This window comes from Podarcis erhardii (genome assembly GCF_964252035.2).
Source record: "Podarcis erhardii genome assembly, chromosome: 18".
Lineage (NCBI taxonomy): Eukaryota > Metazoa > Chordata > Lepidosauria > Squamata > Lacertidae > Podarcis > Podarcis erhardii.
Window position 1 is genome coordinate 6,633,347 of NC_138516.1, and position 27,402 is coordinate 6,660,748.

General features: G+C 45.6%; 1 protein-coding gene across 2 annotated transcripts; it reads left to right on the forward strand.

Moving 5' to 3' along the window:
- The first annotated feature begins 679 nt into the window (after positions 1 to 679).
- STAP2 (signal transducing adaptor family member 2) lies at positions 680 to 27,290 on the forward strand. Of its 2 annotated transcripts, none has more exons than XM_081846318.1 (13): positions 680 to 866; positions 5,062 to 5,133; positions 7,363 to 7,494; positions 11,761 to 11,817; positions 13,225 to 13,346; positions 13,966 to 14,097; positions 16,379 to 16,448; positions 18,447 to 18,549; positions 19,910 to 19,993; positions 21,068 to 21,217; positions 22,684 to 22,719; positions 23,508 to 23,630; positions 26,295 to 27,290. In XM_081846318.1, the coding sequence occupies exons 1-13, from the start codon at positions 762 to 764 to the stop codon at positions 26,354 to 26,356; spliced, it is 1,248 nt and encodes a 415-aa protein (XP_081702444.1). In that variant the 5' UTR covers positions 680 to 761; the 3' UTR covers positions 26,357 to 27,290. The 2 variants fall into 2 exon arrangements, with proteins under 2 accessions (XP_081702444.1, XP_081702443.1); XM_081846317.1 differs by having other exon boundaries at positions 681 to 866; positions 21,065 to 21,217; positions 26,295 to 27,289.
- Positions 27,291 to 27,402: the final 112 nt, after the last annotated feature.

Here is a 27,402-nt window from a genome sequence, read left to right on the forward strand (position 1 = left end):
CTAATGGTCAGGGGTCCCTTTACCTTTACTAATGTAACAGAATGTATAGATAACCTAGAAAGATATATCCATTGGTTGCTACTCTCGGTAGTGGCACCTGCCCTGTGGAACTGCCTCCCACCAGATGTCAAAGAGAAAAACAACTACCAGACTTTTAGTAGACATCTGAAGGCAGCCCTGTTCAGGGAAGCTTTTAATTTGTGATGCATTACTGTATTTTAATATTTTGTTGGAAGCCGCCCAGAGTGGCTGGGGAAGCCCAGCCAGATGGGCGGGGTATAAGTAATATTATTATAATTATTATTTTAAAAATATTGGAGAAGTATCGATATGCAGTTGAAAATAGGACCCATGGAAGGCATGGGTAGAATTCAGAGTAATCTAGGTAATTGGATTCGGATTTGGGTTTTGTTGTATGTTTATATTTTGGGAAATCAAGTAGGAATTTTTTTCCGAAGAAGAAGAAGACTGTATGCTAGCTAAGTGTGGGGAGTGAGAGCGCTGAAAAACTCCAGTGTGTAGCCGAGCCAAATTTGCAGTTTCTCCTTTCAGAATCGATTCACCTGCCAATCTAGCTGTCCAATTGCACCGGCGGAGGGAAGGGCCTAGGGGAAATTTCAGGGGAAAGGGAGGGGGGGAAAGGGAAAGAAGTAAACAGTCTCGTTTAATTTATTGCATTTTGCTTCCTGGTGGCGGACTCTGAACTCTGGGCAAAAGACACTGCGAGGCTGGACGGTGGAGGGACTTTTCAGGGGCGCGCAATGACCGCCATGGCAGCGCCACATAGCTGGGGCACCAAACCGAAGGCCACCGTGCCGCCCCATTATTATTCGGGGTTCCTGGAGAAGAGGAACGCCTGGGAAAAGGTAGGAGAAACTTCAGGGTCTCTTAGGAAAAGGATCAGAAAGCTGAACTGCAAGATTTGTCGCTGTCAGCAGCAAGGGAGCTGGCAGGGCTTTGGGTGGGTGGGCCGGCTTCCCAGGACCCCCACACAGCAGGATTTTTTGGGGGGGGCAGGCAGGATGATGAACCCCAAACCCCAAAATTTCGGATCCCCTCCAAAGTTTTGCAGTTGTTTGCAGCGAAAACACTGCCCCACAAATGAGTGATTGATGCAATAGACATGGGGTTTGCAGTTGACACCTCCAAACCCAACAATTCCCAGATCCCAAGTTTTGGGGGGTCTGTAGTTACTGTCATTTCAAGATACATTGAGTGAGATAGATCAGCAACCCAAGACTTATTAAGTTCAGACAATTGTGTGCTTTTGGTTGGGCTCAATTTGGGTAACTTGCCGTTTTTGCTGCTGTGTCTCCGAAATGATTTGGGGAGAAAGGTTGTGGGAAAAGGAAACTCAAACGATCGGGACCCCAGAGAACCTTTCGCTGTGACAGCTTTTGCTATTTTCCTTTCTTTTAAACAAAGTTTAAGGAAGGGAGTGGTTGAGGTTGTGTTCTGTGTGGGGTGGAAGAAATAGAGAAGGACTTCCCCCCCCCCACAGTCCCCCTGCTCAGTCCTCTTCTCCTGATGCCAGAAATTGGGGAAAGAGACAGCCAACGGAACAGGTTGGCAGTAGAGGCAACAGAAACAGGCATCAGGGTATGCCTGGGGAACTCTCTGCCACAAGGTGTGACGGAAGGATTGGGAGATGGTTCTGAATTTGGGGAGGACAAGATGGTCTAGTAGACTCTGTTCATGACTGGTATATTTATGGATGACAAAGTATTAGGGGGCAATACTTTGAAGTCTGCCACAGTTTCTGAGAACCAAGCTAGACTTGACCGGGGAAATACATATTTGCATTTAAAGTGTGTGTGTGTGTGTGTGTGTGTGTGTGTGTGTGTGTGTGAATGCAGATTGCATTAGTTTTTTGATTCTGATGAGGCTGCAGCCGGCCTGTAATGGAATCATAGAATAATAATAATAATAATAATAATAATAATAATAATAATAATAATATTTATTTATACCCTGCCCTTCCTAGCCAGAGCCGGGTTCAGGGTGGCTAACACCAATAAAATCACAGTAAAAAACATGATAAAGGTAAAGGGACCCCTGACCATCAGGTCCAGTCGCGGACGACTCTGGGGTTGCGGCGCTCATCTTGCTTTACTGGCCAAGGGAGCCGGCGTACAGCTTCCGGGTCATGTGGCCAGCAGGACTAAGCCGCTTCTGGCGAACCAGAGCAGCGCACGGAAACACCGTTTACCTTCCCGCTGCAGAGGTACCTATTTATCTACTTGCACTTTGACATGCTTTTGAACTGCTAGGTTGGCAGGAGCTGGGACCGAGCAACGGGAGCTCACCCCGTGGCGGGGATTCGAACCGCCAACCTTCTGATTGGCAATCTCTAGGCTCTGTGGTTTAACCCACACAGCGCCACCCGTGTCCCTAAAAAAAAAAAAACATGATAGGGAAAAAAGAAAAGAAAACCCAATTTAAAATACAGGTTAAAATGCAATTTAAAATGCAGCCTGATTTTAAAAGTGGCTGATAAATCAAGACCATAAGGGGTGGGAAACATAAGGGTCAGACTTGCAGGCCCTGCGGAAAGATGTCAAGTCGTGCATAGAGCTGGAAGGGATCCAAGGGTCATCTAGTCCAACCCCTTGCAGCTCAGGAATCTTTTGCCCAATGTGGGACTCATGGCTCTGAGTTCAGGAGGCTCTGCCAACTGAGCTATACCTCATGCCCTGTGTGTGTGTGTGTGTGTGTGCATGTAAGTACAGTGGTGCCTCGCAAGATGAAATTAATCCGTTCCGCGAGTCTCTTCGTCTTGCAGTTTTTTCGTCTTGCGAAGCACGGCTATTAGCGGCTTAGCGGCTTAGCGGCTATTAACGGCTTAGCGGCTTTAAGAAAAAGGAAACAAACTCACAAGAACTCGCAAGACGTTTCGTCTTGCGAAGCAAGCCCATAGGGAAATTCGTCTTGCGGAACGACTCAAAAAACGGAAAACTCTTTCGTTTTGCGCATTTTTCGTCTTGCGAGGCATTCGTCTTGCGGGGCACCACTGTAATTCTTTCTTCCCCTGCTGCTGTCCTGATGAGAAATCGTAGTATCAAAGGAGTCAGGGGATCTCACTGCAAAAAGAAACGCCAATTTTCTTCAAAACCACAGCAGACGAGGAAATTGCTTGTTTGTTTGTGATATAAGTAAAAAACCCTGCTCCTTTGCCCTTAAGGGGCACCAAAGAGCCCGTGAAACACGGTCCAGGGCCGGACCAGAAGGTTCTAGGAGTCAGTCCGACGGGGCCAAGGCAGGACATGAGGTAGGAAACCAGGCAAGGACGGGTACAGGATCTCAGGTACAGGATCTGGCATATAGCAATGTTGCTCCTGCAACCTGGGGCGGGGACCGACAGCGACAAGGTCATCCCCGCATCTGGAGCCAGGGCAGGCTCAGGCCCCTGACTCGGCCCAGCTGGTGTTTGTTGCAGGGGAACCTGTGCAGACTGGGTCTCTTCAGGATCAGGCCCCAGACTTGGTTCAGGTGATGTCTGAGGCAAAGAATCCAGTGAATCATAGAATCATAGAATCCTAGAGTTGGAAGAGACCACAAGGGCCATGGAGTCCAACCCCCTGCCAAGCAGGAAACACCATCAGAGCACTCCTGACATATGGTTGTCAAGCCTCTGCTTAAAGACCTCCAAAGAAGGAGACTCCACCACACTCCTTGGCAGCAAATTCCACTGTCGAACAGCTCTTACTGTCAGGAAGTTCTTCCTAATGTTTAGGTGGAATCTTCTTTCTTGTAGTTTGGATCCATTGCTCCGTGTCTGCTTCTCTGGAGCAGCAGAAAACAACCTTTCTCCCTCCTCTATGTGACATCCTTTTATATATTTGAACATGGCTATCATATCACCCCTTAACCTCCTCTTCTCCAGGCTAAACATGCCCAGCTCCCTTAGCCATTCCTCATAAGGCATCGTTTCCAGGCCTTTGACCATTTTGGTTGCCCTCCTCTGGACATGTTCCAGTTTGTCAGTGTCCTTCTTGAACTGTGGTGACCAGAACTGGACACAGTACTCCAGGTGAGGTCTGACCAGAGCAGAATACAGTGGCACTATTACTTCCCTTGATCTAGATGCTATACTCCTATTGATGCAGCCCAGAATTGCATTGGCTTTTTTAGCTGCCGCGTCACACTGTTGGCTCATGTCAAGTTTGTGGTCAACCAAGACTCCTAGATCCTTTTCACATGTACTGCTCTCAGGCCAGGTGTCACCCATCTTGTATTTGTGCCTCTCATTTTTTTTGCCCAAGTGCAATACTTTACATTTCTCCCTGTTAAAATTCATCTTGTTTGTTTTGGCCCAGTTCTCTAATCTGTCAAGGTCATTTTGAAGTGTGATCCTGTCCTCTGGGGTGTTAGCCACCCCTCCCAGTTTGGTGTCATCTGCAAATTTGATCAGGATGCCCTTGAGTCCATCATCCAAGTCGTTGATAAAGATGTTGAATAAGACCGGGCCCAAGACAGAACCCTGTGGCACCCCACTAGTCACTCTTCTCCAGGATGAAGAGGAACCATTGATGAGCACCCTTTGGGTTTGGTCAGTCAGACAGTTACAAATCCACTGAGTGGTAGCATAGTCAAGTCCGCATTTTACCCAGCTGGTGTTTGTTGCAGGGGAACCTGTGCAGACTGGGTCTCTTCAGGATCAGGCCCCAGACTTGGTTCAGGTGATGTCTGAGGCAAAGAATCCAGTGGAGACTGAGACTCCTCTGGTTCTGAGTCCGAGCCCAAGTCACAGGCCATCACAGCTGGTGATGTATCACAAAGTTGGGAACCATCTTGGTCCTTATCCCAGCCATTGTGATATATCATTATATTGTGATGTTTAACTGGTGATATATCACAAAGCTGGAAACTTATTCCATTCTTATTTCACTGTGATATATCAGTATATTGCGATGTTTAGCTGGTGATTTTATCAGAAAGTTAATAGCATCATTTGCTTCTCTGGTTCCACCCATTGCTGACAGGCGGCCCCAGAAAAAAGGGCGCTTGGTTCAAGAAAGTTTCTTTACCACTGCTCTGATTTTTCTCTTTCCCCTCCCTCAGGAGTACAAAAAATATTGGGCAGGTCTCCGAGATCTCAGTCTCTATTTCTACCACACCAGCAGAGATGCCCAGGTAATGGCGAGAAATTATATTCACACATATATCTTGGCTTTTTTTGGGATGGGGATATGGGGGAGACTGCCCTAAACTCTAGAAATTCATAAATGGTAGGATTTTGGTTATTTGGGATATGGAGGGAATATATCAACTGCAGAGGAATTTCTAGGCAAAACGACCTGGCCAAGCTAGGACCATTAGGAAAAAAATTCAGGGCAAATGGCCAAATTTCAGAGGCAATTCAGCAACAAAACAATGTTTTGAAAATTTACTCCATCAGCATTTGGGGAGATGACTAGCTTGTGTCTCTAAATTTCAAGGGGTCTACTCTTGAGTAGGGATGTCGGGTGGCGCTGTGGGTTAAACCACTGAGCCTAGGACTTGCCGATCAGAAGGTCGGCGGTTCGAATCCCCACGAGGAGGTGAGCTCCCGTTGCTCAGTCCCTGCTTCTGCCAACCTAGCAGTTCGAAAGCACCTCAAAGTGCAAGTAGATAAATAGGTACCACTCCGGTGGGAAGGTAAACGGCGTTTCCATGCGCTGCTCTGGTTCGCCAGAAGCGGCTTAGTCATGCTGGCCACATGACCTGGAAGCTGTACGCCGGCTCCCTTGGCCAATAAAGCGAGATGAGCGCTGCAACCCCAGAGTCGGTGATGACTGGACCTAATGGTCAGGGGACCCTTTACCTTACTCTTGAGTAAAACATACCTTGGTACAAGTCATGGGGCAGATTTGGCCACAGAGTCTACAACACCTGGTCAGATAGAAAAATGGTCTGCTTTGATACATCAGGAGAAAATTTCTGACAGTGAGAAGTGTTCGGCAGTGGAACGGACTCCCTTTGACTCTCCTTCCTTGGTGGTTTTTAAGCAGAGCTTGGATGGCCGTTTGTCATCGATGCTTGAGCTGAGATTCCTGCATTGCGAAGGGTTAGACTAGAGGACCTTTGCGTTCCCTTCCAAGCCTATGATTCTGTGATACAAGGCAGCTTCAAGGCCAGAAGGTGGACAGCTGTAATAAATGTTGGAAATGTAAAGAAATGTAAAGAAAAAGAAGGAACTTTTTATCACATGTGGTGGGGATGTAAGAAAGTGTAAAATTTCTGGGAGATGATATATAATGAGATAAAAAAGATGTTGAAATATACATTTATTAAAAAACTAGAAGCATTTTTACTTGGCATGGTAGGGGATGATATTAACAAACAGAGTGGTAAATTGTTTTTATATGCAACAACAGCAGCAAGAATACTATTGGCACAAAAATGGAAGCAAGAAGAATTACCGACGAAAGAAGAGTGGCAAATGAAATTATGCAGAATTAGATAAATTAATTCATTAGAATTAAATGGAACTTTGCAGAATTAGATAAACTGTGCAGAATTAGATAAATTAACAGGAAGTATTCGAAACCTGCGGGACCAGAGATTCTTAGAGGACTGGAGTAAATATCTGAACTATTTGAAAAGTAATTGTAATAAACAGATTACGCCAGTAGGACTGCAAGAAGTTCTGTAAGGAGGGACTACGTGAAATATTGCAAGGAAGACTATGAGGAGAATGATTAGTTAATGATAATTGAAAGCAATAGAGAAATTAAGAAATGCAGAATAAGTGATAAAGAATGGAAAATCTTCAGAGGTTGTTGACGGAAGTCCAAAATATTGTATAAGATAAGAAAGCATGTTAAATGACTGTTGGAAGTGATATGTTAAAAAATTAATAAAAAATGTATATATATTTAAGGGGACGTGGGTGGCGCTGTGGGTTAAACCACAGAGCCTAGGACTTGCCGATCAGAAGGTAAGCGGTTCGAATCCCCATGACGGGGTGAGCTCCCGTTGCTCGGTCCCTGCTCCTGCCCACCTAGCAGTTCGAAAGCACGTCAAAGTGCAAGTAGATAAGTAGGTACCGCTCCGGCGGGAAGGTAAATGGTGTTTCTGTGCGCTGCTCTGGTTCGCCAGAAGCGGCTTAGTCCTGCTGGCTAAATGATCCGGAAGCTGTACGCCGGCTCCCTCGGCCAGTAAAGCGAGATGAGCGCCGCAACCCCAGAGTGGGTCACGACTGGACCTAATGGTCAGGGGTCTCTTTACCTTTACCTTTTAAAAGAAGGTGGACAGTTGCAAAGTGAGTAGGAAGGAGGCGCAACAGAAGTTCGCTCTCAGCGGAGAGACGGAGCACTTTTTAAAAATATCATGTGGACTAGAAACTTGGGCATTTGCTCTACTTGCTCTTCCTCCCTGCAGCATGTTGAGAAAATTGACCTGGCTGATTTCCTGTCCGTTGCCGATGACAACCCCCCACGAACTGCGGCTGCCTGGTCCGCGGACGGGGTGGGACTGAACCTAAAAACGCGAAGCCAGGAAGTGAAACTGAAGGTAAGAGATCCTTTCTGCAAAGTCCAAAGATATCTCCTTGCTTGCAGAGACGACAGATGGGGCTTGTTCCATTGATCGTCAAAAACTCCAAGTGGTTTATGCATAAGGTAAAGAGACCCCTGACCGTTAGGTCCAGTCGTGGCCGACTCTGGGGTTGCGGTGCTCATCTCGCTTTACTGGCCGAGGGAGCCAGCGTACAGCTGATCAGGTGGCCAGCATGACTAAGCCGCTTCTGGCGAACCAGAGCAGTGCACGGAAACGCCGTTTACCTTCCCGCCGGAGAGGTACCTATTTATCTACTTGCACTTTGACGTGCTTTCGAACTGCTAGGTGGGCAGGAGCTGGGACCGAGCAACGGGAGCTCACCCCGTCACGGGGATTCGAACCACCGACCTTCTGATCGGCAAGTCCTAGGCTCTATGATTTAAACCACAGCGCCACTCACACCCCCAGTTTATGCATAAACTATCATAATAAACAAAAATCTGCCCTTATGGGGGACACAAGAGCCCTTCTAGAGTCCTTCGCAGGTTCTCCATCAGTCGGAGAAAAGAACAGAGGCCAACCAGAGAATATCAAGAAGCAAAGCAGCTAGTAAGCCTGATCTTTGTTGAACTGTTGCAACAGGGTGTTCCCCTCACATGCAGGAGAAAGGAGGAGGACCCAAAACAAAGGTGTGCCCACCCTTATATAGACATTTTAAATTGCCCGCCCTGGAGTCCAAGTCCACCCCCAGACACATCATACCTACATCACAGAAAGGGGTGGTCTACAACAGAAATCTGAGTGCGTTGTTTACCTTCTGTCTGGCAGGTTACCAGTTAATACTCACTTGATTGGATACCCTGGGGAGCCTGGCCAGTCTTCTGTAATGACAAATATTTAGTTCTTGAGCCAGGTCATAGGCTCGCCCTATTTATACACAGACATACTCTTAAGACAGGATTTGTGAAGGAAAAGGCAATGGGGAGGCTTTTCCATTTCCCTTTGACTTTGCAGAGAAAACATTTGGTCAGTTTGGGAGCCAAAATGGCTTCATGGCTGTTTTCCTGTCCTGCTTCAGACATGTGGTTTATATATTTATGTACGTGTTTGCTTGGTACATTTATAAACATTTATTTTATATATATATATATATATATATATATGCAGGTTTTGGTGTCCTCGGGTGTCTTCCCGTGTAAAAGTTGGGGTGTCTAGGCGACGTTTCGACGAGGTCTCACTCGTCATCTTCAGGCTGGTGCTTTCGGCTTCTTGTTACTGGAACAGAGCAGGATCTCAGTGTTTGAGTTCCTATAAATACTGTAGAGGGGGTGTGGTGTATAGCCTCCAATGTTCTGGGCAGAGAGGAAGTTCCCAGGCTAGTGTGCCTTTTCTTCTTTTGTTCCTTAATTACTTGAGAGATATCTTGAGTGATTTCTTGAGTGATATCCTGAGTACCACTTAGGTGGGTCATTAGGTGTGGATTAGTTGTTAAAGTCTTTGTGTCTTGACCTCTTGAACTTTGTGAAGAGTTTTCCTGAGAAGATGGCTGTACTGTACTTAGTTGTGCTCTGGCTTGGCTTCGTGTATAGGGGCGAGCTGTGGTTTTGTGGCTTGTGTCAGCCAGATCTGTGTAGGGATTGCAGGGGGGTGCAGCATCCGGAGGTGCCACCATGGATTGGCTACTGGATGGTGTCTGTAATTCATCTGTGGAGAGGGTCTGGGTTTGGGTCTGGTGTGGTTGATTGGTGTTGGCGTTCTGTGTGCCTCTGGATCTGGTGTCAGTTTTTGTGGGGAGGGCTAATTTCCAGATGTCTGGCAAGCGGGATGTGTCGTCACGCTTGTTCATGTTGTGAGGGTGTTTCTCTATCTCGATGGCTTCCATGATTATTCTCTTGTGGTGATGTTCCGTGTTAAAGAGCAATTTGGAATCTGCAAAATTAATTTCGTGTCCTGTTTCTTTCATGTGTTGGAAAAGAGAGGAAGTTTTTTCTTCTTTTTTGACGGCATTCTTGTGTTCTGCGATACGTGCATTTATTCGTCTGTTTGTTTGTCCAATGTACGTGGCTGGGCAGACTTTGCAGGGTATTTCATAGATCCCTTGGTTTTCCAACTGGATTTTATCCTTGGGGTTTCTGAGGATATTGGCTATTTTTTGGTTGGTGCAAAAGCCACAAAAAGCCACAAAAACCACAGCTCGCCCCTATACACGAAGCCAAGCCAGAGCACAACTAAGTACAGTACAGCCATCTTCTCAGGAAAACTCTTCACAAAGTTCAAGAGGTCAAGACACAAAGACTTTAACAACTAATCCACACCTAATGACCCACCTAAGTGGTACTCAGGATATCACTCAAGAAATCACTCAAGATATCTCTCAAGTAATTAAGGAACAAAAGAAGAAAAGGCACACTAGCCTGGGAACTTCCTCTCTGCCCAGAACATTGGAGGCTATACACCACACCCCCTCTACAGTATTTATAGGAACTCAAACACTGAGATCCTGCTCTGTTCCAGTAACAAGAAGCCGAAAGCACCAGCCTGAAGATGACGAGTGAGACCTCGTCGAAACGTCGCCTAGACACCCCAACTTTTACACGGGAAGACACCCGAGGACACCAAAACCTGCATTCCTGTACCCGTGAAAATCTACGAAAGCAAATATATATATATATATATATATATATATATATATATATATATATATATATGAGACCTTATTTTTTTTATTTCACTATAAAAATGTGCATTTCCTTGAATGCCAATCTCCATACAAGGAAGAGAGTTGGGTGTGTTCCAGGACAAACCTGGCAAGCACAGCGCCTAAATTGGCCTCACACACCCTCGTAGATGTGCTGGAATTTGTTTTATTCCGCAGAAGTGCCTAGGTGACGAGACTTGCAACTTTATCGCCCTGCTCAGGGCCGGATTTAGGTTTGATGAGGCCCTAAGCTACTGAAGGTAATGGGGCCCTTTCTATGTCCAGCTGTCCTTTGTCAACAACAAATTGTCGCTTTTTTGTGTTGAATACATGCTATATGGTAATTTATGGACCTAATAGGTATCTAAAGCCATCTGCACATCACAAAGTATGTATTTTATTGAAGGAATTGTTGAACTGAAATACAATTAAGAAGGAGTGGCGCTGTGGATTAAACCACAGAGCCCAGGACTTGCCGATCAGAAGGTCGGTGGTTCGAATCCCCACGACGGGGTGAGCTCCCGTTACTCGGTCCCTGCTCCTGCCAACCTAGCAGTTCGAAAGTACGTCAGAGTGCAAGTAGATAAATAGGTACCACTCCGTCAGGAAGGTAAACAGTGTTTCCGTGCGCTGCTCTGGTTTGCCAGAAGTGGCTTAGTCCTGCTGGCCACCTGACCCGGAAGCTGTATGCCGGCTCCCTCGGCCAATAAGGCGAGATGAGCGCCGCGACCCCAGAATCGGCCACGACTGGACCTAACGGTCAGGGGTCCCTTTACCTTTATATTAATAATGAACTACAATTAAGAAGAAGAGGGGGGTGGAAGTCAAGTTCTGAAATGTCAAAATGAATGTAAAATTAGTGAAATGCATAGAACTGGTGAAATGTATAAACTTGAAAAGTATAAATAAATAATTCTTTTTTTAAAAAAAAAAAAGGAAGTCAAGAAGCTTTTGGGTTAAAGTCTTCCCACAACTTTCCTTGTCTGTGTTGAACAGAATTCCCTTCATCAATACTTTCATTGTATGTGAAACAAAAACTGGTGCCCATGTTCACTGAATGTCCTGTAGAATTTTTAATATATTTTTTCAACAAAGATTTTTACAAGAGGGTCGGTTTAGCCAAAACCGTTTGTTCTTGGATCATAGATATCTGTTCTGCTTTTGTTTCTAGTACGCTTGGGGTACAATACCATTATCTGTAGATCTTTAGGTTACAAAGACCTAACTCTGTCCAGCTAATATGTAACAGGGAACAACGCAGGTGTTTGTATATCTTTAGGTTGCAAAGATCTACATCGCAGCCATCCTTTCTTGTACAAACAGTACCAGCACAGATATTTGTAGGTCTTTAAGTTGATTATGTTGGAGGGAGAGGTTTGGAAGAGCGATTCAGCAGTGGCTATCAGAGTCTCACTTTCCCAGACAGAACGAGAAATGAAACACAGCCCGTTCCTTCGAAATCTGCACTTAATCTCTTAATCGTCAAAGATGATGGGCACCATGTTGTCTAACCCTGGTATACAATATTGAATTGGTTAACATTGACAAAGTTAAGTTTTTAAAACTGGGATTGTTCTTTTCAGATGGAAAGCCTTGAGTCGCGAGAGCTATGGAAAGGTTTTATTCTCACGGTTGTGGAGGTGAGTTTATTCCCTCCTCCTCCTCCTCTTCTTCTTCCTCTTCTTCTTCTTCTCTTCCTCTTCTTCTTCCTCCTCCTCCTCTTCTTCCTCCTCCTCCTCTTCTTCTTTTTCCTCCTCCTCCTCCTCCTCCTTCTTCTTCCTCCTCCCCCTCCTCCTCCTCGTCCTCGTCTTCTTCTTCCTCTTGCTCTTCTTCTTCCTCTTGCTCTTCCTCCTCCTCCTCCTCCTCCTCCTCCTCCTTCTTCTGTTTTAGTGATTTTTTGTCATATTTTTTAAAAGGAAGCAAAGATCTATGGAGAGCAACTGATTGTTTAAGCACCCGACCACCACCATGTGGGAAGAGAAACTGACATTGGGGCAATTCAGAGAGGCTAGTTAAGGGATAAATCGGGAAGTTTTGGCTCGCAAAAGTTTACATCCCATGTTAGTCTTACTCAGAATAATGACATGAATGTGCCCAACTTAGGGCTATTCATTTCAGTGAGCCTACTCTGAGTACAACATAGTTGAATACAACCCGAAATCATCTAGCTTGGGACAATGGGAACTACCGTATTTTTTGCTCTATAAGACTCACTTTTTCCCTCCTAAAAAGTAAGGGAAAATGTGTGTGCGTCTTATGGAGCGAATGCAGGCTGCGCAGCTATCCCAGAAGCCAGAACAGCAAGAGGGATCGCTGCTTTCACTGCGCAGCGATCCCTCTTGCTGTCCTGGCTTCTGAGATTCAGAATATTTTTTTTTCTTGTTTTCCTCCTCCAAAAACTAGGTGCTTCTTGTGGCCTGGTGCGTCTTATAGAGCAAAAAATACGGTAATCAAATAGAAGCTTAGCCCTGCAAAAGGGGAGGTTTTCAATTGTAAATAGGTCCAGTGTGAAATTTTTGGATTTAACATGTAGGGTTTTGAACATGTAAATAACGTCAGAAGATTATCTCATTTGTTGTGGGGTGATTTAACCCTTCTCGCTAGCTGCAGTCCTAGATGAAATGACTATTTATTACGTCAGAAGTGCAACAGCAGAGATCATTAACTAAATGGTTCATTCTGCTTGTGTTTCAGTCAAACAGCCAAGAGAGGGGCGGGGCGGGGCGGGGGTGTTGCCGAGCAACCAAGCAGAGTGACATCACGTTTGCTGAGGTAGCATGCACTCTGATTGGCTGAGTAGTTCTGAGAGAATTTTTCCTCTGAATGTTTGGTTGAATCTCTCCCTACTGTAAGTCTCTCTGCTACAAGGCTGGTTTACTTCTCAAATTATACACACTGCTTTTGTTCAGTACAGTGGTACCTCAGGTTAAGTACTTAATTTGTTCCAGAGGTCCGTTCTGTCGGGATTTCTTTTCTCTCCGGGCTCCATCCACATTGTTGAAGTGACTTAAGCAACACCTTTCACCCCAAACTCTGTTCTCCCGTAGATGAAAGTCCCGACCACCCTGAGTTTGCTCCCTGGTCACTTCTGCATGTTGTCTGAAGCACTCGAGAAGGAAAAGGAACGTCGATCCAAGGCTGACACGAGAGTCGAGAAGCCGCTTCCAGAGTGAGTGGACTGTAAACCGCCAGAGACAAAGATGTGTTTACATTTGCCACGGAAAATAATATGCACTCGGTGTTACTGGTGACTTTTAAACTTGGTAGGGCTACAATTTTCCACCCTACAGTTTTCCTTTTACAGTGGACCCTTGGGTTACATTACCTTCGGGTTGCGAACGCGGTTCGAATCCCCATGACGGGGTGAGCTCCCATTGCTCGGTCCCTGCTCTTGCCAACCTAGCAGTTCGAAAGCACGACATGTGCAAGTAGATAAATAGGTACCACTCCGGCGGGAAGGTAAACGGCGTTTCCGTGCGCTGCTCTGGTTCGCCAGAAGCGGCTTAGTCCTGCTGGCCACATGACCTGGAAGCTGTACGCCGGCCCCCTCGGCTAATAAAGTGGGATGAGCGCCACAACCCCAGAGTCGGTCACGACTGGACCTGACGGTCGGGGATCCCTTTACTTTTTTAAACAGGGCAAACTTTTTTTTAAAGTCCCACCAACACTCCTTGCAATGGAGTAGAAGATTATTCACACACAATGCAGGGCTGTTTAAGACGGGAAAGGCGTCTGGGCCAAGGCTGTCGTTTTGCAAAAGACCTCTGCTTTCTTTATTTCCGCCCCAGCTGTTTCTTCAAGGTCTCCAGGACGGAGGCCGAAGTCCTTCTGGAGAAGAACGAAAACTGTGGGAACATGTTGTTGCGGCCAGGAGGGGACGGCAAGAGCGTCTCTGTGACCACCCGGCTGAAGGCGAACGGGTGAGTTTGACAAGGCAAATCCATTGCAGAACATTCCTTTTCCTCCTTTAGTCCGCCATCGCTTCCCTTGTCGTCCGAAGGTCCAGCCGTCTCCCTTGCTGGCCTCCTGCTTCTAATGTGTTAAAAGGTTTTATTTTCATTGTTGTTCCCTTTAAAAAATTATATTACATTATTCTTTTTTTAAAAAAAGATATTTATTAAAGTTTAAAGTTTAACAATTACAAAAAGAGAAAAAAGAAAACAGGAAAAAAGAAAAAAGAAGAACAGACAGTAGTAATAAAAAAAGATTACAATACTTCAAAAATAAGGAAAAATACAACTAAACAATAACATTTAAAAACAATAACATCCAATATTTTCATATATTTATCTTTCATTTGCTTATTTCCATGACTTCCTCGCGCCTCCCTTTTTGTATTCTTAATTCATAATTGTTTCAGCAAGTCCCTTCCCTCTTTCTCAGATTTTTGTTCTATAATTTATCTTAACGCAATTTAACCTTAAATTGTACACTTTAACCCATTAAGAATCCACTTCAGCATAATTCTTTATAACCTTTCTGCTAAAAGTTCATTCCAGCATCTTTCTAACATTCATTAATTTTACAATGTTTCTGTAGATAGTCTTTAAATTTCTTCCAATCTTCCTCCTATATTACATTATTCTTTGTTTGTTTCAACAACTTGCATATCGCATCATTGCAGTCATCTTCAAGTGGAGATCCAGTGGAAACAAGACTAAAAAATGCATTAAAACTATAAAATCAGAACTCATAAAACTATAAAATCAGAACTTAGACAGCCTGCCGAAAATACAAAGTCTTCAGTAAGCACTGGAAGTTCATCTGGAAGGGAAGACCACAATATTGGGCCCACAATATTATAATGACGATGACGACGACGATTTTATTGCAGTAGTAGTACCTCTGTTTTCGAACGTAATCTGTTCCAGAAGACCGTTCGACTTCGAAATGTTCGAAAACGGAGGTCAAAGGGTGGTCTCCAGTTTCAATGGCGAAAATAATAATAATAAAAACTCAGCGGAAGTCGTTTGGCTTCCGAAAAGTGTTCAAAAACAGAACACAATTACTTCCAGGTTTTTGGTGTTCGAAAACCGAAACATTCAGCTTCTGAGATGCTCGAAAACTGAGATACCTCTGTATTTATATGCCTTCCATCTGAGTGGGCTGTGTGTCTGAGTCATGGGGGACCACTAGGAATAATTGTGATATACTCAATCCCCACCCCCAGTTCCTTATTGTCTGCTTTTTCGCTCCCCCCCCCCCCGCCTGAGGCACGGGAAAATTGAGCTGGCAGAATTAAGAGGGGCTGAAAGAACTGAGAGAAGCATTAGCTGGCTTGACGGTTTTTCTCACACTGTGAATTTTGTATAGCACACACACACACATCATGATTTGTGTTACACTGACAGGTCAAAAATCATGAAACAGAAATCATATGGACTTCAAACCATTTTTGGACGATATATCAATATATATTTTGCCCTTCCTTAATGTCCTTCATATGAATTGATAGTGATTTTGTTGGGAAAAACATCCTTGGAAGCCAAGACGCAAGCTTAAAATTGAACACAGCCAAACATGCAACAAAGAAAAGCGTTGAAATATAGGCTGCAAAACTTTAAAATGTGCCCTTTCCAGCTAACTCCATAAATATTCTCTTTAAGAGCTTCTTGTAAAGTTTTCCGCTTCCCCTACAACAGAAGCAGACCACAAGTTTATAAGTTATAAAAAGGTTTACTTACCAATGCTCCAAAGGTCAGAGTCATGTGCTTTTCCATGCAGCAGTTAGAAAAAGATGCACAGGCAGAAAAAAAGCTATTGGTTACAAAATGGTGAAAGCTAAACTATAGTGTATAGGGAAAAGCTAGTTTGGGGCTCCATTCTTTTCTGAAACAGAAGAGACTTGTTAAAGCCATGCGGTTGGAGGGAGCACTTCAGAGAATGAAAGCTTGGTTATCTCTTTCCTCCCAAGGTAAGGGAAAATGACATAGGCAAAGCCTGTCAGGACAGTTTACTCTATGGCATTAACCCTTCATGCATTTATTAGACTGAAGCATGCTGGTTATATAAGGCGGGTTTTTAGCCTACAAATTTTACGTAATCTCCTTTTATTTCCTTTATTCCCCCCCCCATTCTTTTGCTTTTGTTTTCTTCCTTGTTAAATTTGCAAATAAAAAAACTTTTTTTAAAATACCAAACACCTCAATTCTTACAAAAAGTCATTGCTCAATTTCCCTCTTTCCCCCATATCCGGTGCAGGATCGTGTCTATAAAGCACTATAAAATCAACCTGACCGATGGAGAATACATCATTGATGTCGAAGAGCCGGTGAGTTGTGCTGGGGCCATCATTCAACTAGGTGGCAGGGCAAATGTTTTGTAAGGACCAAGGTTCCAGATTACCGTATTTTTTTGCTTTATAAGACTCACTTCCCTCCCCCCTAAAAAGTAAGGGGAAATGTGTGTGTGTCTTATGGAGCGAATGCAGGCTGCGCAGCTATCCCAGAAGCCAGAACAGCAAGAGGGATCGCTGCTTTCACTGCGCAGCGATCCCTCTTGCTGTTCTGGCTTCTGAGATTCAGAATATTTTTTTTCTTGTTTTCCTCCTCCAAAAACTAGGTGCGTCTTGTGGTCTGGTGCGTCTTATAGAGCAAAAAATATGGTAAATCCTACATATTGTGAGTTGAAAGGACCGGTTAGCAGATGGCGGGCCAAGACCTTTCTTCTCCTGAGACCCCAAAGAGCAACTGGTCCCTCTTAAAAGAATACAGACACAAGAGTCTTTCCTTAAAAGTAACAAGAAGTTTACTCACATTTCAATTCATGATTTGATCCCTGAAAGGCAGGCTTGACTTAGTAGTTGCATAACAATCTTTGAGAGCCAGCAGACTGCAAAATTAGGGACACATGATCAGGCCCAAATGCCTGTGTGGACAAGGGGGCACCAGGTATCAAGGCAAGCAAGCAAGAACAGGTGAGCTCATGCAATGGAACAATTTGTCAGTTTTGTTTCTCATTTTCTCCATCTTAAAGTTCAGTTCCCCATATTTCTGGAGCAATTTGCATATTTGCTTATAAAAAAGAATAATCTGGAAAACGAGCGAGGTCCCAGCTAAAGAAGAACGGTAGCTTAAACTGATGGACCTAACATACAGAACAAGAAGAACATACGTCTAGAGAAGATTGGAAAGCGTTTGTTGAATATACGGGGGGAAATTGTGCACAACTGAAAACGTTGGCAGCATTAAGATAAATTCAACGGTGTAAATAAGTTTTGATGGATGTAATGGTGGAATACTGAACGGTTTAGTTTTAGTAAAATATGCAGGGATTTCTGATATGCAAAATGAACCAGAGAAGAAGGGAAGTCGCTGATATTTTAAGAATGTTTAAATGAATATTCTAAATTGTAAAACAGAAAATTTTATTAAAAATCATAGGAAAAAAACAAATAAGAATGAATCCTCCAAACAAATAAAAAACCATACATACTTCACAAAAATTCTTCAGACTATTAGTTTGAACCCCTGAACACATTTTTGTACACCATTTGGACTAAGGTACACATATAGATGGGACGCAGGTGGCGCTGTGGGTTAAACCACAGAGCCTAGGACTTGCCGATCAGAAGGTCGGTGGTTCGAATCCCCGCAATGACGGGGTGAGCTCCCGTTGCTCAGTCCCTGCTCCTGCCAACCTAGCAGTTCGAAAGCATGTCAAAGTGCAAGTAGATAAACAGGTACCGCTCCGGCGGGAAGGTAAACGGCGTTTCCGTGCGCTGCTCTGGTTCGCCAGAAGGGGCTTAGTCATGCTGGCCACATGACCCGGAAGCTGTACGCTGGCTCCCTCGACCAATAAAGCGAGATGAGCACCGCAACCCCAGAGTCAGTCAGGACTGGACCTAATGGTCAGGGGTCCCTTTACCTTTACTTTACACATATAGATATGCAAACAGATTCATATATCTGTGGAAATAACTTACGTGATCTTAGGGGAAATATATATATATTTATGAAAAGGTTTGCTTAGGGGAAACTGCATGCAGAAACGTTGCATATTAGATAAATGTGCTGGTGAGTTTATCTTGAAGACTTAAAAAAAAAAAAAGCAATTGACAGACTGACGTGGAAATGCAGAAAGCTGAACTTAAGACGGGAAAAACGAGAAACCGAGAGAAACAAAAGTGGACAGATTCACACACACCGCTTCCCCTGCAGGGCTGTTCTTGGAGTTACTGCACTGCTGAAAGTGGAGAATTCCCAACTCTTCGCCAATCCCTGGTAAATGCTTGTTAGTGAATGGTTTCCCCCTCTTTCTCTTTCCTCAGTATCGCTGCTCTTCGCTTGCCAAGGTGGTGGAATTTTTTGTAAACAGCAGCAAACACATCCTGGTGCCCCTATCTCTGGACGAGAGCTACTCCATGACCCTAGGTAGGTTCGTGGCTCAAGCCCTCCTCTACGTTGTTGGAACGCATTAGAAATTTCCCCATAGGAATCAAAGGAAATTGTTGACTTGTTATGTGAACCCTCGCCTAAGGAGAGATACCTGAGAAGGCATCGTGCACAGATAGCAGGACCTGCATGTACTTTGACTCGCTGCCTGGTATTTAACTTAATCTATGTTGCCATTGGTGGCGCTGTGGGTTAAACCACAGAGCCTAGGACTTGCCAATCAGAAGGTCGGCGGTTCGAATCCCGGCAATGACGGGGTGAGCTCCCATTGCTCGGTCCCTGCTCCTGCCAATCTAGCAGTTCGAAAGCACGACAAAGTGCAAGTAGATAAATAGGAACCACTCCGGCGGGAAGGTAAACGGCATTTCCGTGCACTGCTCTGGTTCGCCAGAAGCAGCTTAGTCATGCTGGCTACATGACCCGGAAGCTGTACGCCGGCTCCCTCGGCCAGTAAAGCGAGATGAGCGCTGCAACCCCAGAGTCGGCCACGACTGGACCTAAAGGTCAGGGGTCCCTTTACCTTTTTATGTTGCCGTTGGTTTTACATAGCTCAACGTAACTTGAAAATTTAAACAGTCAAATGTGTAATTATTTCTGCGCTTCCATGCAAAGGAAATGCAATTTAAACAGGGCCAAAAAATCAATGTCACCAACTGCATATAACTAGTGCCCTGAAAAACTTCTTCTCCTTCTCTGATCCCACATAGCCAAGTGAGATTGTCTTCTATAAACATGGTCTTAACCGTGAGTCCTTAAGTGACTGTGGAGGCCAATTTTGGATCCATATGTTCTTCCACAGTGGGGACATAGGTTTCCGGGCAGGAGTTGATCACGGTGTGTATTTGCCAAGCGTGCCTTCCTCTTAGCATGTTTCTTCCTTTCGTTCTGAGTTCGAGTGTCTTCATAGCCCATGACGCCTTTGGTAAAGGCTGTTCTCCAATTGGAGCGCTCGCAGGCCAGTGTTTCCCAGTTGTCGGTGTTTATACTACATTTTTTAAGATTGCCTTGAGAGAATTTTTGAACCTCTTTTTGTTGACCACCAGCATTACGCTTTCCATTTTTAAGTTTGGAATAGAGGAGTTGCTTTGGAAGACGATCATCAGGCATCCGCACAACATGACCAGTCCAACGAGGTTGATGTTGAAGAATCATTTCTTTGACACTGGTGATCTTTGCTTCTTCCAGTACACTGGCATTAGTTCGCCTGTCTTCCCAAGTGTCTTGGTCTTTCGCTGGGTTTGTTTCCATTGCAGACATGGGACAAATACACAGTGATTGCTTCTACTTTTGTTTCTGTGTTTGGCAAGATCTGTAACTGCAGTTTCTTCTCATTTTGCAGAGATCATGGAGACAGATAAAGAAAGTGGAGAGACTGCCCTGGTGGCCCCGCGCTTGCCCAGTGTCCTGCCACGACCCCCAAGAGGTGTGACAGTTCGCTTGCACTAATCCTGAGTCTAAACTCATGCCAATCTCCCTGTTCCTCTTCCCCAGGGGCTAGAAGTTTGAGATGCTGCACCCAACCTTCCTATGGTCGTAATAGGGACGCGGGTAGCGCTGTGGTCTAAACCACTGAGCCTCTTGGACTTGCCGATCAGAAGGTCAGGGGTTCGAATCCCTACGACAGGGTGAGCTGCCCTTGCTCCGTCCCAGCTGCTGCCAACCTAGCAGTTCCAAAGCACACCAGCGCAAGTAGAGAAATAGGTACCACTCTGGCGGAAAGGTAAAAGTGTTACCGTGCTCTCTGGTTTCCGTCACGGTGTCCCGTTGCACCAGAAGCAGTTTAGTCCTGCTGGCCACATGACCCGGAAAGCTGCCTGCGGACAAATACCGGCTCCCTCGGCCTGAAAGTGAGATGAGTGCCACAACCCCATAGTCGCCTTTGACTGGATTTAACCATCCAGGGGTCCTTTACCTTTACCTATGGTCTTTTTAGCACCTGGTCCTATGTTTGGAGGCCAAGGAAAGTGGAAGACGGCTGTGTCTCTGGGTAGCCTTCTCCTCCACGAATTTGTAAAATTCTTTTTTTAAAGGAGGAGTCCATCACTGCCACCCCCAGTGGAAGTTCCTGTCACGGGAGTGTGCTGGTCAGTAAGGTAAAGGTAAAGGGACCCCTGACCATTAGGTCCAGTTGTGACCAACTCTTGGGTTGCAGCACTCATCTCACTTTACTGGCCGAGGGAGCCGGCGTACAGCTTCCGGGTTATGTGGCCAGCATGACTAAGCCGCTTATGGTGAACCAGAACAGCGCACGGAAATGACGTTTACCTTTCTGCTGGAGCGGTACCTATTTATATACTTGTACTTTTACGTGCTTTCGAACTGCTAGGTTGGCAGGAGCAGGGACCAAGCCATGGGAGCTCACCCCGTCATTGCAGGGATTTGAACCGCCGACCTTCTGATCGACAAGTCCTAGGCTCTGTGGTTGAACCCACAGCGCCACCCGCGTCCCTTCTCCATCCTAGCATGTCCAAATTGCGTCCGTCTGTCCACACAGCAGGTGCAACCAGAGAAGGAAAGAATTTCCAGTCTCCGAAAAGCTTGCTTCCCCCTCCGCCATTCCAACCCCCAATTCCCGCACGGACTGCCAAGCCTGAGCATGTCTATGAGACCGAAGATGCCCCAGACCAGACGTACGTGAACGACGAAGGTAATTCTTTGCCGACGGGTCTTTAGATAGGATCTGAACAGGCTTTGTGGTTATTTCATGGGCCTCCGTGTTGCTCTCACAACAAGCCTGCCAGGGAGGCCAGGATGAAAGGGAGAGTCGGGCAGGAACTGAAATATGTGCAGCCGGTGGGAAACGAAGAAGGGGGGAAAATAATAATGCTAAAATGTTTTAAGTATTGAAATGGAATTAGGAAATGAACAGAGAGGAAGGGAGGGAAGGGAGGCATCATGGAAGCAGGGCGGTAAGTCAACCCTTAAATTTGTATTAATTTGATGTTAATTGGCTAAAATTTCCGAAATGCAATAAAAATTAATTGCACCCCCCCAAAATGTGAGAGTCACTGACCCAGACTCAACCAGCAAGGTTTGTGACTCCATAAAGGCTTGAATGTCAAAGAAACCAGAGGCCTTTCTCCTGGGCATAGTTGGCCAATTGGTGTTAAAGAAGGACAGAACGTTTTTCATGTATGCAACAACAGCAGCAAGAGTACTTATCGCAAAGCATTGGAAGACACAAGATTTGCCCACCTTGGAAGAATGGCAGATGCAAGTAATAGACTACATGGAGATGGCAGAAATGACTGGCAGAATCCGAGACCTGGGAGAAGAGGCAGTGGAAGAGGACTGGAAGAAGTTTAAAGACTATTTGCAGAAACATTGCAAAATTTATGAATGTTAAAGTGATGTCGGGCTTAAGAATAATACGGCATTAGTGATATAGGTTTAAAAGATATGTAAAAAATGTAATAGAAAAAGGGTGAAAGACTAAAGCTATATTATGTCAAAAGTAAATAATATGTTAGAAGGAGTTTAAATATAAGGAGGAAAGTTTGGAGACATAAATAGAATGATTATAATAATCAGAAATGAGTTTAGAAAGAATTTTTGGATTTGCTGTATACGATTGGGTAAAGAGGAACACAAAAAAGGGAGGCGAGAGGAAGTCAAGAAAGGAAGTTTTTGTAAGTATAAATTTTAAAAGTTGGAATTTTTATTTTTATTTTTCTTCTATGTGTATTGTTTTTGTCTTTTTTATTTCAGTTCTGTGGATGTTATGTTCTTTCTTTTTTGCAAAAGTAAATAAATATACTTAAAAAAAAAGGCTTGAATGTCAAAGTCCTGTGCTCTAACCACTATGTTGCGCTGCCTTGTAGCTGGTTCCTTGCAATATGCAGGGCCCTAAAACAGCAGTGCAGAACCTGGCAACCTGGACTTTTAATTCCCATCAGCCCCAGCCGATGGTCAGGTGGCTTATTGTGGTGTAGTGGTTAGACTGTTGGACTAGGACTTGGGAGACATGAGTTCGAATCCCTCTGCTTGGCCATAGAATCATGGAATTCTAGAGCTGGTTCATCTAGTATAAGCCCTTTGAAGTAATCCAGAGCAGGCTATTCTTATCTTCTTAAACCACTTCTTTTGGATTTTATCTCTTTCCCCTTTTCCCAGATGTTGCTGAGATGAGACAGACCAAACCATTCAAAGGTAAGCGAACATACTTTGTGGCACTTTTAAGAATAAAGGTGTTGTCGGCATCGAGGTTTTGCATCTGGTACGCAGGCTGAGACCCTCCCTGCCCGCAGACTGTCTCGCCAGAGTGGTGCATGCCCTGGTTATCTCCCGCTTGGACTACTGCAATGTGCTCTACGTGGGGCTGCCTTTGAAGGTGACCCGGAAACTGCAACTAATTCAGAATGTGGCAGCTAGACTGGGGACTGGGAGCGGCTGTTGGGGACCATATAACACCGGTCTTGAAAGACCTACATTGGCTCCCAGTGTGTTTCCGAGCACAATTCAAAGTGTTGGTGCTGACCTTGAAAGCCCTAAATGGCCTCGGCCCAGTATACCTGAAGGAGTGTCTCCACCCCCATCGTTCAGCCCGGACACTGAATTCCAGCTCCGAGGGCCTTCTGGCGGTTCCCTCTCTGCGAGAAGCCAAGTTACAGGGAACCAGGCAGAGGGCCTTCTTGGTGGTGGCGCCCGCCCTGCGGAATGCCCTCCCATCAGATGTCAAGGAAATAAACAACTGACTTTTAGAAGACAGCTGAAGGCAGCCCTGTTTAGGGAAGTTTATAATGTTTGGTGTTTGTTGTGTTTTTAATATTCTGTTGGGAGCCGCCCAGAATGGCTGCGGTATGTATGTATGTATGTATGTATAAATAAATAAATAGTGCCCTCTGCTTGGGTTGTAGACAGAAGGAACCTGTCAACCTCTAGTGCTAAGGCTGTCTCCCCCCCCCCCCCCGTCCCCTTTGTTATTTCCCACCTCACAGAGTTTAAAGCTGTCCCTGTATTCCCAACTCCCGGCAAATCTCCCTGTGCACCCAGCCCAAGGAAAACCGGACAGGGGCTCCCTTCTCGCCTTGCAATGTCATTACCTAGAAGTTTTTCCACCGGTGAGTCTTGTGCATTTATCCATCTGCATAGTGCAAGGTTTTTAGTGGGGGCAATTAGAATAAGATCTATTATTTGATTATTGATATACCCCCCCCCAAATGTATTTTCTATAGTTAAGTTTAAACCTCTGTCTTCAGTACATTTTATAGTCGTACTTCAGAAGTTGAACGGAATCCGTTCTGGAAGTCCGTTTGACGAGAGCCAGTGTGGTGTAGTGGTTAAGAGCGGTGGACTCGTAATCTGGTGAACCGGGTTCGCTTCCCTGCTCCTCCACATGCAGCTGCTGGGTGACCTTGGGCCAGTCACACTTCTCTGAAGTCCTTCAGCCCCACTCACCTCACAGAGTGTTTGTTGTGGGGGAGGAAGGGAAAGGAGAATGTTAGCCGCTTTGAGACTCCTTCGGGTAGTGATAAAGCGGGATATCAAATCCAAACTCTCTTCCAAAATGTTCGGAAACCAAGGCACGGCTTCTGATTGGCTGCAGTAAGCTCCTGCAGCCAATCGGAAGCCGCGTTGGACATTCAGCTTCCGCAAGTTGTTCGCAAACTGGAACACTCAGTTCCGGGTTTTGATCATTTGGGAGCCGATTTGTTTGAGAGCCAAGGCATTTGAGATCCAAGATAGACTGTATTTCATTTTATTGCTAAGGCTAGTGGCTGATGCAAGTAAAGATTCTTCTGTTCGACTCTAGTGCCATATGGGCAAACTCTGCGGCCATCGTCTTGCTGTGGTTAATTCAGAGTCACTGTGCCTCTGATGTGAAATCAATCAATCAATCAATCAATCAATCAATCAATCTTTATTACGGTCCAGAGACTCAACAAATCGTTACAAAGCAATGCACAATTCAGACAGCCTACCTCCAGGTTGGGGACACGGGTGGCGTTGTGCGTTAAACCACAGAACCTAGGACTTGCCGATCAGAAGGTCGGTGGTTCGAATCCCCATGATGGGGTGAGCTCCTGTTGCTCGGTCCCTGCTCCTGCCAACCTAGCAGTTCGAAAGCACATCAAAGTGCAAGTAGATAAATAGGTACCGCTCCGGCGGGAAGGCAAACGGTGTTTCCATGCGCTGCTCTGGTTCGCCAGAAGCGGCTTAGTCCTGCTGGCCACATGACCCGGAAGCTGTACACGGGCTCCCTCGGCCAATAAAGCGAGATGAGCGCCACAACCCCAGAGTCAACCATGACTGGACTTAATGGTCAGGGGTCCCTTTACCTTTACCTCCAGTTTAAACAAGCATTTTGTTCAGACTTAAAGCTAGGGATCATTGGTTCTTGCAACCACCGATAAAAACTTCGCCACAGCTAATGTTCTAGCGTTTGTCCAGTCTTCCAATATGAACCTGACATAGTGAGCCGATGTGAAGTCAGTAAGCAAGGAAAGCCCGGGCTATAGTAAACGCTCATCCTACTCAGAGTAGACCCATGGAAATTAATGAGCATGACTGACTTAGGCACAGTAATTGCAATGGGTCTGCTCTTTGGGTTAAAATTGAGGGTGCTACTTTGCTGAAGGACAGCGCCCCTGTTTCTAAAAATCACCGTTGAATTCTGAAATTCCACCAAACTCACGTGAAATTTCGCGTGGGCTCCCTGCCACGTTTCCCCTAAGCTCAGGGCTCTGCTGCACATACACACACAGAGAGAGAGACACAAACACTGTTAACGGAAAAATCCGAGGGCTCCCTTGGACAAAAAACAAAGACACCAACCAGGATTACTTGGAGCAAAACTGCAGCCTGTAGGCTTGGCCTTTATTGATCTGTTGCAACAGGGTCTCCCCTCACCCGCAGGAGAGAGGAGGGACCCAGAAAAATGGTGTACAAGGCCTTATAAAGGCTTTTGAAATTGCCACCCTGTAGATCAAGACCACCCCCAGAAACATCATACATACATCACAGAAGGGGTGTAACCTAAGACCACTCCTCAGATACATCACATGTACATCACAGAAAAAGCGGTCTAAAACAGAAATTTTAATATCGCTTTTCTCCTGTCCTTATTTATCTCCTGTCTGGCAGGTTACTTGGGGAGCCTGGCCAGTCTTTTGTAATGATAAATACTTAGTTCCTGGACTAGGTCACAGACTCACACTCTATTCAAACACAGACATACCCTTAAGACAGGATTTGTGAAGGAAAAGACAATGGGGAGGCTTTTCCAGTTTGACCTTGCAGAGAAAAGATTTAGTCAGTTTAGGAATCAAAATGGTTCCAGGTTGGTCTTCCTGTGCTGATCTATGTACAGTGGTGCCTCGCAAGACGAAATTAATCCGTTCCGTGAGGCTCTTCGTATAGCGGTTTTTTCGTCTTGCGAAGCAAGCCCATTGACAGCTTAGCGGATTAGCGCTATTAGCGGTTTAGCGGCTTTTAGCGGATCAGCTGATAAGCGGCTTAGGGCTTAGGAAAAGGGGGGGGGAAAAACCCCGCAGGAACTCGCAAGACATTTTCGTCTTGCGAAGCAAGCCCATAGGGAAATTCGTTTTGCGAAGCGCCTCCAAAACGGAAAACCCTTTCGTCTAGCGGGTTTTCCATCTTGCGAGGCGTTCGTCTTGCGGGGCACCACTGTATGTGCTTGGTTGGTACACTTATGAACATTACCATATATTTAAGACCATAAAATTCCTATCACACACACACAATGCTTATGTTTTCCTGGCTAGGGATGACCGAGGAACTGGAACGCAAACTTCAGGAACGGAGGGCGACGCTTCAGGAAGACTGAGCTGTCTGCACCTCTTGCCAACAGGCCAAGGAAAGGACGGAGCAGTCGGTGATCCACTCTGGAAGGCTGCCGGCCAGAGATTTCATGGTTTTTCTGCACATGTCTTCCTCTGCTCCGTGTCCCAGCGTGATCTCACAGCCAGCCATCCTTCCCAGAACTGTCCTCCTGCTTCAATAGAGGCTGCTGTTTTACCCATCGCCGGGAACCAAGTTGAAAATATCCACCTCCCTGCCACCCAGCACTGTTTGAAAAAGGGCGAAGGGTACTCTTAAGAGGCTAAAAACTTGCACAATGCCTGTTTTCCAGCTCTCCCTGAGCTGTTGCGATGCTCCTGTCGGAATTGCAGAGAGGACCGGCTTTCTGAAAGGGCGGTTGCAAAGGATAGAATAGGTCAGTTTGTTGGCGGCTGCGAAGGGGAGCGTGTTATAGCAGGAGCAAGGAGCCATTTCTTTGCCACATTCCTTTTTGCACAACCGTGCAGGGAGTCACCTGCCGCAGGTAGGCAGAGGTAAACAAGAACGTAGCAACGAATGGATGGAAATTTTACCTTTGTGCGGTCGTCTCCCCCCCCCCCCCTTTACGCACATTTAACTCCACTGGAGGTCCTCTAAATAATATAAATGCGCAATCTCCTGCAGCATGAGGTGCCTTGTTGTTGTTTAGTCGTTTAGTCGTGTCCGCCTCTTCGTGACCCCCTGGACCAGAGCACGCCAGGCACTCTTGTCTTCCACTGCCTCCCACAGTTTGGTCAAACTCATGCTGGTAGCTTCCAGAACACTGTCCCACCATCTTGTCCTCTGTCGTCCCCTTCTCCTTGTGCCCTCCATCTTTCCCAACATCAGGGTCTTTTCCAGGGAGTCTTCTCTTCTCATGAGGTGGCCAAAGTCTTGGAGCCTCAGCTTCAGGATCTGTCCTTCCAGTGAGCCCTCAGGGCTGATTTCCTTCCAAATGGAGAGGTTTGATCTTCTTGCAGCCCATGGGACTCTCAAGAGTCTCCTTCAGCACCAGAATTCAAAAGCATCCATTCTCCGGCGATCAGCCTTCTT